This window comes from Bos indicus x Bos taurus, chromosome 1 (genome assembly GCF_003369695.1).
Source record: "Bos indicus x Bos taurus breed Angus x Brahman F1 hybrid chromosome 1, Bos_hybrid_MaternalHap_v2.0, whole genome shotgun sequence".
Lineage (NCBI taxonomy): Eukaryota > Metazoa > Chordata > Mammalia > Artiodactyla > Bovidae > Bos > Bos indicus x Bos taurus.
Window position 1 is genome coordinate 72023389 of NC_040076.1, and position 12556 is coordinate 72035944.

Below are 12556 nucleotides of genomic sequence, written 5' to 3' on the forward strand. Positions count from 1 at the left end.
ATTTTATTATATTTCTCATGTATTAATAAAGTGAAATCATTTCAGACATGAAGGCAAAAGGAAAGAGTGATTGTCTCGGGATCATCTTTCTGAATAGCAGTGATTAGTCTTTTATTCAAGGATAACTCCTTAGTGGAAAAAAAAAAATTATTTTGTAATACTTGAGAATAGTATCAGATTCTGGTTGATTGATTTAATTACTATTATATTATTGGTTGAATGTATATATTTTATTTGCTACTTGAACAGGATATGAATTCACTTAATGATAGAGAAGATTGTTTTCTTTTTTAAAAAAGTGGACATTAGCAAAATAAATAGAATTTTCTTGGTAAGTTTAATTTGGTATACATTTTTATTAATTTAACTGAAAACCATTCTGCTTGAATATTCAAAATATTGACACGGATTCTCAGTGCACTTATTTTGAGTTCTTGGTGATGAGGTTATATACAAAAAATATTTACTGATATTTTCAAATGTCATTTTAGTATCACTGTATCAATGTTATTTGTATCAATTTAGTGTCAATGTCATTGAGTATCTCTTTATCATTTGATATTGTCAGATGTTTAAATGGGACATGGTGTGTTGTATTTGAAGTAATTTTTCTTTACCTGAGAATGAATATAAATGGGAAAGAATGGTGATTGTATTTGATATTAAGTTTCTTTGAGTGATGTAGGACTTTAAAAGTAATGCATGAATATAGGAGGATCTACTCAGATGGCCTAATTAAGAAAGAAGGTTTTAACGATTGTAAAGTAAAAATGTAAAATTGAAATTTTGTTTTCTAAACTGTAAAAATTAAGCCAGTAATCTTTTAAGCCTTTCCTGGCAAATTTCCCTGGCCACAGTAGGAAATTAATAGAAGAAATAGTGTGATTGTCAAATTTTTTTAATAAAGAGTTTTCAACCAGTACAATTTCATGAGGTGTAATGTTAGAATTGAATTTTAACCTTCAGATTTCAAAACAACCTTCTTAAAATTTAACACAGTGAAAATACAATAAATCCATAAAAACCATACCATTGTGTTAAGAAGAAATTAAATGAACTTCCATGGAGTACTCTTAATCAGAAATGCTCACAGACTTCAAAATGAAGCACATTTTCCCACAAATTTCGTGGAAAATTACATTCCCATTTAGGACAACAGAAGAAAATTAATTGATTCAGGCATGTATCTTTTTGTTCTTATATGTTTCATGAATTTTATTAATTGGCATAGACATTAAACCATAATTAAAATTAAGTAGAGAATAGCTATTAAATTCTCAATTGCAGATATGTTACCTATCATTTGCCAAGTAAGAATGATAATAACTTTGAAAATGAGGCCACCTTTTAAAGGAGATGCCATTTCTATATGGTAGGATAGCAGTTATTGATTAAAATCATAGATTGTAGTTAACACCCTGATATTTAGTAAAGAAGATGGAAGTGCAGGGACATGTTTGCTCATTCAAGGTCACATACTTGGTTTGTGACAAAATTGAGGCTCAGAACCTGGCGTTTTAGGAAACTTGCTATGAAAATTCCAAACAATCTGTATTTTCATAAGATAAGATACAGCTTTGGTAAAAACAACAACAAAAATAGTTTAAAAACTATTTTTAAAAACTTCCCTAATGCATTTGCATTATTAGGAATAAATTATAGATAGCAAGTTATTCATTTTCATATACCTTTAAAGACTATTTTGATGAAAACACTAATTAAAAGCAGACTTGTAAGTAATGTAGCATATAAACATATAAAACTCTTTTCAAAGACAGAAGTCAAAAACCTTTTAACAAAAGTCTTAAGTATTTTATAGGTTATAGGTGAATAACTATAAAAGGGAGAAGAAAGAGAAGTCTCTTAAATGTTACTTAGAATTCCCTTCTGCTTTTCAATTTTAAAAATTTGGAATGTATCTAAATTTTTTTTTGTATGAGGTTACCAAAAATCTAGTCTCAGGAAATATTTGCAGATATTTTCCTTTTACCTATATATGATCTCAGACTCTTTCCTACTTGTCTAGTTAGTTCTCTGTCCAGCTTAATTTAATATATTTTATTACCCTCTGAATAAAAGACTGTGTATTTGTGATATTTGTGCCTTAACTACAAAAACTCAGGAATTCAACTGTTCAAGCGTACAGATTTTTTTCTGCCCACTTTTTTTTTTTTAAAGATTGTTTGTGGATTAGTTTTAGGAAACATACTTTCTTGTAGTCACTCTGAGAGGTTTCAGTGTTGACAAATTTCCTATTGTCTATAGCTTTATGGAATAGAAGCACACATATTTCAGAGTCAGCTTTTAAAAAAGATCTTCCTGAGAGAAATGTGAATTTGACTAGGAATTTCCAGTTAGTTTTAAAACCTGATGCTGTATTTCATTAAATCTAAGTATATTTTGAAAGCGTCATTCTATAATCTGAAATTTAACCAAAGAGATGGTATTGTTATGTGGTATGAATGAAATGGTGTAAGATGTGAAACATTTTATGTCTTATGTGAATTGTTGAGCTTGTTTCTGGTTGGTTTCAGATTTCTAATTTGTAGTGTCTCTTAAGATTTTTTAATGTCTGTAATATATATTTTTTGAAGATGTTATATCTATAAAATAGTCTTTCCAGGCCATCTTCTCAGTGTCGCAACTTCATTTCAAGCTCAAGTCAGAGCTAGATGGATTATTAATACCTATATTTCTCTTTTGCTTTTCATGATAAATTTAGAAAGTATGAAGGAACAATAAAAATAATTAAATATTAGCAGTATTTAGTACTGAACTGTTAAAACTAATAAGGAAGTGGAATAATTAACACTATGCTCAGTCTTTGTTAAACTGGAAAATGTAGCTAAAAGCATAAAGTGCATTCATTATACAGTATCTTAAAGCAAAGTATTCTGTTTCTAGTACAGATACAAGTAAGAAGTGTATACTTAGATTAAAGATAAACTCTACTTACGTGTGGCCTTAGAGTGTCTACTGTCATTTGATGAAAAGAGGGTGAGCCGGTGGGAGGAGCTTTTCATGTTGAAATGTTCTCATTTGTTTCAGGTTTATGTAGACATAGCTGTAGTGATTGTTTCCTTTAATTTTTTAAGATGAAGAAAGGTATTATTTGTATTTTAGAGCTAAAACCATAGAGGTAGATAACTCCCAATAATAGTAGAGTGTGCGACTATTCTCAAGAATTATAGACTGTACAGAATTTTCTCTGCCATAATGCTTTGAAGAATATTTTGAATATTTGTAAAATATTAGCCTTTCAGATTCCTAAGAGTTGGAATTAGTTGTATAAATGCATATTTATATATATATAAAGTATCAGCAAAATGCAACAGATATTTTTGATTCTTTTGTTAGGTTATGAGCTTAAGCTGGTTCCTTTAATTCTTGCTTTATTTTCATATCATGCTAGTCCTTTGCTTATTTTGCACATTTGCGTTTTCATTCTTTTACCACCTTTCCCTTATGTTTTAATCCTGCCCCATTTTTTCACATGACAGGAAAAAGCCCGATCATATCAGGTACCAAATGGCTTCCTTCCCCTCACCCCTGCCTTACTCCAACTTCCTCTTTGGCACGAGAAAGCTCGTAATTAACCTGCATTTCAGTTGGATTACTTGCAATGGATATAAAGTCTCTTTATGTTTTAAACTGAGAAGAAAATGTAAATATCTTATTTGAGGAACAGAATTATACCTTTTCATTGCTTACATCCTCAATTTGTTTTAATCTGGAAAGGAACATTTGATGTGTAAATAGTTGTCCAAAGAAGACATAACTTCAGTAATACAAGTACTACGAGTATGTATATATGTGTGTATGTGTACACACACACACGTAGGTATGTATATTTTAGGGGAAATGAGCTAGTAAATGCTTTTTAAATTTTTGAAATGGTAATTAGGTATTAGTCTCTTTGGTAATCACCTTATTAATTATGTTTAAAGGAAACATTGCCAATTCCTAGCTTTTTTGTTTGTTTTACCACTTTGGTCTTTTTCCTTGTGAAAATTAAATTGAATTTTAAATAAAGGAACATATATATATTCAAGCTTTCAATGTTATTAAATGTTCACTATTTGGCACCTATATGAATCTGCACATGAACCTATCATTTGTATGATTTTAGTGATAAAGCTTCTACTTTTAAAGATAAAGAGTGATAAAGATTTAAAAGTTTTGCTTTTACCCATGTTCTTGATTTTAAGTAAGTCCTGGGACTAGTGTTCAAAAATTATAAAAGATACTTGATTTATTTTTTGATGTATTCCCTCCCCAATTTTGTCATATAGAAGCTCTCATTGATATTTAAAAACTAATATTTGTTTATGAATGTATAATTTTGGTCTAAAATTTTTATTGAGTTGTCTCAATTTGAGATAGATATAAATTGGTGTCTTAGTTTTCTTAAAACCAAAAAAATTTCGCTTTTGAATACTTATATTTTGGCTTTTTGGTCAGTTTATGAATCTTGTAGAATATAGTATAGTTGTCAGCATAATGCTTTCCAACATATGTCTTTTTTATTATTTAATTACCTTTTAAAGTATCTTCAAATTGCAAGTGGCGTGAGCTTGAAATATTAAATATTTTTCCATATCCTGTAGATTGTGAATATTTTTCCCTTTATTGGAGGTCTTAATAATAACTAGAGTTATTCTATAGGAGCAAAGATTATATTTTATTTTGCTCACCTGATTAAAGTCTTGATCAATATAAATGAGTATAGTTAGCTTTTTTTTTTTAATGGTAGAGGAGGGGAGATAGTACCATAAGACATACTGAGTTTGGCAATTAAAATTTTTTTCTACCCGGGATAGTTGTGATTTTTTTCACTTAGGAAATATCAAATTAAGATGAATTCAAAGTGTCTTGAATTTATAATATAAACAAAAATTGGTGATGTGAGAAAGTTCCTCATAAGCAGATAAATGGCAGGGGAACTAAGTTTCAGAAATATAAATGATCTATAAAGTTAATAATCAAACAGAATCTAACATAAAAACCATAAGTTTTTATCTAGTATTTTGTTTTTATGTTTAGAGGCTATTATTCTAAGATTCAGCAGGTCAAAAGAAATTTACTTTCTGATGACCTCAGAAGCATGAAAAGTTTACCTGGATGTTTTTCCATTGTTCAGTGAAATTCTTCGTAGTTTTTCATCAAATTATATAGTATTACTATATATAAAACGTAAGAATTTTTATTAATATAGTTTATTTCAAATGATTTTTTAATTAATACTTTAATCAATATCAGAGATTGTTTCCATTGCATGTCATCCCATGTGGCAGGGCTGCACCATTTTGTTTGTTTGGAGGTATTTCCTTTAACATTTCTAACCAACCATGTGTCCCAGAACAAAGAGACCCAGAAGTTCTTCCTTTTCTAGCCCATCTCTTGATGATTTGCGTTTAGAGGCAACCTACTTGGTTTTTACCTAGATGCTTGTTTAACAGATCTGTATTTTAATGGTAAAGGTGAATGCCTTTTTAAATAGCAAGAAAACCTAACAATCTGTCTAGCTTAAAAATAGAAAAGCATCTAATCATTTTCTCAGCCTTGGAGAATTAACTTAAATTTTTTGAAATAGAAGTTCTAAACATGTCTAAATACAATTTTTAGTGCTTTGTATTAGTATCAATGAAAAGGTAGAATCTCTATCTGCTAATAGATTAATAACTAATGTTTACAATAGAAATCATCTCACATGTAACTAATTTTAAAATAATGACTCAAATATTGTTTTACCTTTCATGCTTGATGAGAATTTTTGCTTCCTTTTATGAATGGCTTTTGGCTGTGATTTTTTTTTTTTTTTTTTGAGTCTTCAGGTCTTTTATTGTTTTAATAAATTAGAATTAGTAAATATGCCATACACAGGTTAGTTTTTTCTTCTAAAGAAGATTGCAAGTAAAATGCCAATTAATTTACAGTAATGAGCAGAACAATATAAATAATTGGGTGACTCATTTTTAGTAATAACTTTGACTTTTCTGCTAAGAAGTATTTTATATGAAAGTAAGGCCAAGTGAATTGGCGACAATCTCCTATTTGATATCATTTCTAAAAGGATGTTTGCTTTACAGATCAAATGCTTGTTGAATGGGGTGCAGAAAGGTTGAAAACAAAGCACCATTTGTTTCAGTCTTTTATTGTATACAAATAAATAGTCTTATTTATAATATAAATTTATTTCTACTTTATAACAAGCAAATTATTTTGGGGGAAAGCTTTAGTTATTTTTGGGGATGCTCACAAAGCTAAATTTTTAATTTTTAAAAAATTATTATTGGTAATGGCACAAAGTATAACAACTTTTGTTAGGGTATAAATTTCTGACATAAAAATGAATAAAAAATATGGTAGTTTTATTTTCTTATTCTGTGGTTTTAAAATTGCCTGAAAATTTTAGTTTCAGTAATTATCTCATTGACATCAGTTTATATAAAGCAAAATAAAACAATGCTCTTCTAAAAACTTAATTACTATAAACTGATTTTCTAGTACTTTCTCAAATATTTTGTTTCTGACAACAACTGAAATAAATTATGTTTGTGAAAATGTAATCTGTTTTATATTTATTTAGACGCTGGTTTTCAATACAGAATAATCAGTTGGTTTACCAGAAAAAGTTTAAGGTAGGTGTTTTATTAAGTAATTAAGTGAAAAACCATTGAATCCTCCACTTCAGTTTTTATTGGTATAGCAAGTTCATAAATATGTATGTGTGCAAAATTATCATTTGTTTTATGTTTGGATATGTATAAAAGGACTCAGGAGTGGAAAGTATCAGTATTGTTCCCTGAATTCTTAATTCCTATCTTTGAGATGGATTGTTCTGTATTTCAGGATTACTACTTTTATTTCTTCACATGCTTCTTTGTCCATTTGTGAGACAGGAATTCCCTAATACTGTTTTGGTGCTAAAGGCAAGGTTGTGTTTAAGAAATATCACTTTAGGGCCAAAAGTGATAATAGAGAAGGGTTAACAATTACATTAAAATATAAGCTTGAATTAATTTAAATAGAAACTTCTAAATTTGTTAATATTATTTTTATGTTTTTGTTTTCTTGAGCCTGATTTTGAGTGAGGTATTTTCATTTAACGGAAAGGTATGATGAGATTATATGTGATTTGATAATGTTAAAGATAATTAGAGAAAAGAACTATTAGTTAATGATTTGATTTTTACCTAATTAACCTTTATGAATAATATGTTCAGCTGTAAATTTCAAATACCCACCTACTTTGCTCTTGAGATGACACAATGTGAGATTTTACTTGCTAGGTTCTATGGTAGCAGGTTTATTCCATACAAATTCTTTAACTATTCAGTTTATGTTTTTTTCTACCCAGATAAGCTTGGTTTTGAGTTTTTATTTTTATTAAGTACTAAAAAATGATTTTAAAAATTCTCATTTTCTTAGATATTTTAAGAAGCATGTATAAGCTTTTTATTTTTCTTTCAGTTATTAAAACTAGACTCATGAAAGGCTTCTTTTTTGGAGGAGAGTGGCTTTTATTATATGTGAGGGGATCAGGAGAAAAATCGATTTGAAAGAAAATGGAAGAAAATTAACAGGAAGCTAACATTTATTGAGCACCTGCTAATTAACTATGAAGTGTTGGACTAAGTTTATATGAACTATTTCATTGAATTCTTATATAGCAATTTTATGAGGCAGATAAAATTAACAGGACATAATTACCTTTATACGGAATTAGTTATATCTATATTGATAACTCCTATTTCTGATCTAAAATAAGATAAATATAAACCTTTAAAATTAGACCATTTATTTCAAGTACTGTTTTTAGTATGTTTTCATAGGTAGTGACATTTAAAGCCTAGGTTGATAAATATGGGAGTTTGTTTCCTTGTTGTAGGATAACCCCACTGTGGTGGTGGAGGACCTCAGGCTCTGCACAGTGAAACACTGTGAGGACATAGAACGGCGATTCTGCTTTGAGGTGGTCTCTCCAACAAAGTGAGCAGTTCCAAAGAATTTGAGAGTTGTTTTTGTGTTTCTACAGCTTGTCTTAAAGAACTTTCCAGAATACAGAAAGATTTGTTACAGTTGTGACTGTAAGAGCTAAAGGGGAAAAAAGTGTTCTCAAATTAAATTTGAATTATGAATGATTACACACATATTAATGGTTACAACAAGTCAGATATTTATGTAACTTTTACGCAGTAGCATAGTCCTTAAATTCTGATGATTACTATGGCTATATGGAAACATTTTAACTGTCATGGTAATGAGCTGAAGTCATATATCAGGTAAATTTCTTTGATAACTTATTATTTCATATGTCTACCCAATGAAAAATATTAATGTTATTTTATGTGGCAAATTTAAAGTTTGTTTTTTTAATACACAGAATAGGTGATTTGTTTTCAGTAGATAATTTATTTCATTGACTTCTTGATTTCTTTATGAACATACAACCTAAATTTAGTGAAATAAAACCTTTCAACACAGTATTTTTTATTAGAAAATTATTATATAGCAAAGTTAATAAAAAATAAACCTTATTTTTTGGGTTAATTTAGTGTCTGAGAAAACAATGTTATTTCCTTTTAGAAGTTGTATGCTTCAGGCGGATTCTGAAAAGCTGCGCCAGGCATGGATTAAGGCTGTTCAGACCAGTATTGCTACTGCTTACAGAGAGAAGGGTGATGAATCAGAGGTTAGTAAACAGTACTGCAATACAAAGTGATATTTTGCCAAAGTTTTTAATTTTAATTGCAACATTGCATGATTATAACATTCTTTTTTTATGGAGGATGATTTTTTTGTATTGAAATGGGTTTGATTTTTAAATTATACATTTAGTTTCTTGTTTATTTCTCTTGACTTTTCTTTTAATTCCAATATTTCAGTGTATGTTTAATCCAGTATTTGAATATGTGTCTCAGGTATTCTGATGCAACTATTTTTCCTCAAATATTTTATTAATCTAATAAAACAGTGAATGTGAAAGGTAAACACTAAAACTGGGTGAAAAGCAAAAAAAAAGGAAAGCTCATATTTTTTAGTTGAAATCTCCCTGGAGAAGATAAGCTGAATATAGAGTCTGGCGTTGTAGTCTGGTGTTAGCTACCCAGTAAGTTTACAGACTCTTTTGAGCAAGGCCATGAGTGAGTCCTAAGAAATGAAAAATGTCTTTATTCTATCCTCACATTTTTAGTTTGGTTAAGTGTGGAATTTTTAGGTTGGTAGTGATTATTCTTAAGAATTTTAATGGCAGTGTTTTCTTGTTTCCAGAGTTGCTGTTGGAGTCTTTCTTGTCACCAATCTTTAATATTCCTCCTCTCCAATTTCTTTGTTTTCTTTTTCTGAAATTTTTGGACTGGTCTTATGATTTCTTTTTTGTGTGTATGTGTGTTTTTTTTTTTTTTTTGGCTCTGCAATCTGGGAGATTTTACCAGTTAGTCTTCCAAACCTTCTATTGAATATTCCAGTTGTGCTAGTGCATATTTAATTTTGAAGAGTTTCTTTTTGTTTACTGAATGTTTATATACATAAACCTGTTCTTTTTTCATGCATGCAGTATTAGATTTGTGTTTCTTAATTGTGACTGCACAGTATAATAATACAGGAAGTTTTAAAAAATCCCAGTGCTTAGGTACCACCCCAGAACAGTTGATTGGAGTTGGGGCCCAGGCATCAATATTTTTAAAAGCTTTCTACTAATAAGTGATTTCTCTGTTCAAGCAGTGTTGAGAACCATTTTATTAGGGGCTTTCCTTGGCTATCTTGTTATCTGTGCCTGGTTGCATTTGCTGTAAGAACATAGGACTTTGTTGACGGTGAGGTTCACTAAAGTGTGGACCATTTGTTGAGGAACAATTCGAGTTAGGATCTTTGGAATCTTTTCAGCTAAGATTCCCCAGAGAAGACTCACTGTTCTCCTGTGTAGAGGTAAAGGACTGGCTGGGAGTTAATTCCTGGGGAACCCAGCATTCAGTTATATATACGTTCATTTAATCCTGTGCTTACCTCCTTTTAGGTAAATGCCATCTAGTAACTTTCTGTTTTCTTTCTCAGTGAATGAACCTCTTGTCATTTGTATGTCTTTGTAGAGAACAGTTCACTAATGGCAGCATTGGGGAGGGGACCCCTGATCTAACTTTTTCTTAATAATTTCTCCTATTTTCATCCCCACTTCCAAGATTAACTGGTACAAATCCTTGAGCCTTTTGTCTTTTATGTGATGTAAATTGATGAACTCTTAGATTTTTCTTAAAATTTCCTTAGATTTTGCCTTGGTCTACTCTGTTACAATTCATCCAGCCACTTTGCAGCTCCCCGAATTTTGTTGCCCTTATTTTCTTTTCTGTTATCCATATTCTTATGGATAAATGTTTTTTGTTTTTTTAAATTAAAAAACCATGAGTTTCTTAAGTTCATTTCAGTTCAGTCACTTAGTCATGTCTGACTCTTTGCGACCCCATGAATAGCAGCACGCCAGGCCTCCCTGTTCATCACCAACTCCCGGAGTCCACCCAAACCCAAGTCCATTGAGTCGGTGATGCCATCCAACCATCTTATCCTCTGTCATCCCCTTCTCCTCCTGCCCTCAATCTTTCCCAGCAACAGGGTCTTTCCAAAAGAGTCAGCTCTTTGCATCAGGTGCCAAAGTACTGGAGTTTCAGCTTCAACATCAGTCCTTCCAATGAACACCTAGGACTGATCTCCTTTAGGATGGACTGGTTGGATCTCCTTGCAGTCCAAGGGACTCTCAAGAGTCTTCTCCAACACCACAGTTCAAAAGCATCAATTCTTCGGTGCTCAGCTTTCCTAATGGTCCAACTCTCACATCCATACATGACCACTGGAAAAACCATAGCCTTGACTAGACGGATCTTTGTTGGCAAAGCAATGTCTCTGCTTTTTAATATGCTGTCTGCTGCTGCTAAGTCGCTTCAGTTGTGTCCGACTCTGTGCAACCCCAGAGATGGCAGCCCACCATGCTCCCCCGTCCCTGGGATTCTCCAGGCAAGAACACTGGAGTGGGTTGCCATTTCCTTCTCCAATGCATGAAAGTGAAAGTGAAGTCGCTCAGTCGTGTCTGACTCCTAGCGACCCCATGGACTGCAGCCCACCAGGCTCCTCCGTCCATGGGATTTTCCAGGCAAGAGTACTGGAGTGGGTTGCCATTGCCTTCTCCAATATGCTGTCTGGGTTGGTCATAACTTTCCTTCCAAGGAGTAAGCGTCTTTTAATTTCATGGCTGCAGTCACCATCTGCAGTGATTTTGGAGCCCCCAGAAGTAAGGTCTGCCACTGTTTCCCCTGTTTCCTCATCTATTTGCCATGAAGTGATTGGACCAGATGCCATGATCTTAGTTTTCTGAATGTTGAGCTTTAAGCCAACTTTTTCACTCTCCACTTTCACTTTCATCAAGAGGGTTTTTAGTTCCTCTTCACTTCCTGCCATAAGGGTGGTGTCATCTGCATATTTGAGGTTATTGATATTTCTCCCGGCAATCTTGATTCCAGCTTGTGCTTTATCCAGCCCAGCGTTTCTCATGATGTACTCTGCATATAAGTTAAATTAGCAGGGTGACAATATACAGCCTTGACGTACTTCTTTTCCTATTTGGAACCAGTCTGTTGTTCCATGTCTAGTTCTATCTGTTGCTTCCTGACCTGCATATAGGTTTCTCAAGAGGCAGGTCAGGTGGTCTGGTCTTCCCATCTCTTGAAGAATTTTCCACAGTTTATGGTGATCCACAGAGTTGAAGGCTTTGGCCATAGTCAATAAAAGCAGAAATAGATGTTTTTCTGGAACTCTCTTGATTTTTTGATGATACAGCAGATGTTGGCAATTTGATCTCTGGTGGTTCTTCTGCCTTTTCTAAAACCAGCTTGAACTTCTGGTTCACGTATTGCTGAAGCCTGGCTTGGAGAATTTTAAGCATTACTTTATAGTGTGTGAGATGAGTGCAATTGTGCAGTAGTTTTAACATTCTTTGGCATTGCCTTTCTTTGGGATTGGAATGAAAACTGACCTTTTCCAGTCTTGTGGCCACTGCTGAGTTTTCCAGATTTGCTGGCATATAGAGTGCAGCACTTTCACAGCATCATCTTTCAGGATTTGAAATAGCTCCACTGGAATTCCATCACCTCTGCTAGCTTTGTTCGTAGTGATGCTTCCTAAGCATCACTTGACTTCACATTCCAGGATGTCTGGCTCTAGGTGAGTGATCACACTATCATGATTATCTGGGTCGTGAAGTTCTTTTTTGTACAGTTCTTTTGTGTGTTCTTGCCACCTCTTCTTAATATCTTCTGCTTCCTTTAGGTCCCTACCGTTTCTGTCCTTTATTGAGCCCATCTTTGCATGAAATGTTCCTTTGGTATCTTTAATTTTCTTGAAGAGATCTCTAGTCTTTCCCATTCTGTTATTTTCCTCTATTTCTTTGCATTGACCGCTGAGGAAGGCTGACAGAACATGGTCCACTGGAGAAGGGAATGGCAAACCACTTCAGTATTCTTGCCTTGAGAACCCCATGAACAGTATGAAAAGGCAAAAAGATAGGACA

General features: G+C 32.3%; 1 protein-coding gene across 7 annotated transcripts in view; it reads left to right on the top strand.

Annotated features, from left to right (window-relative positions):
* ACAP2 (ArfGAP with coiled-coil, ankyrin repeat and PH domains 2) overlaps positions 1 to 12556 on the top strand; it is a 172251-nt gene that overhangs the window by 131794 nt on the left and 27901 nt on the right. For 4 of the 7 annotated variants that reach the window (XM_027537850.1, XM_027537859.1, XM_027537888.1 and 1 more), the window contains 4 exons: positions 3501 to 3521; positions 6590 to 6641; positions 7892 to 7992; positions 8590 to 8695. In XM_027537850.1, coding sequence (XP_027393651.1) covers positions 3501 to 3521; positions 6590 to 6641; positions 7892 to 7992; positions 8590 to 8695 — 280 coding nt within the window. The remainder of the gene's footprint in view (positions 1 to 3500; positions 3522 to 6589; positions 6642 to 7891; positions 7993 to 8589; positions 8696 to 12556) is intronic. The other 3 variants (XM_027537869.1, XM_027537876.1, XM_027537906.1) reach the window with 1 other exon arrangement.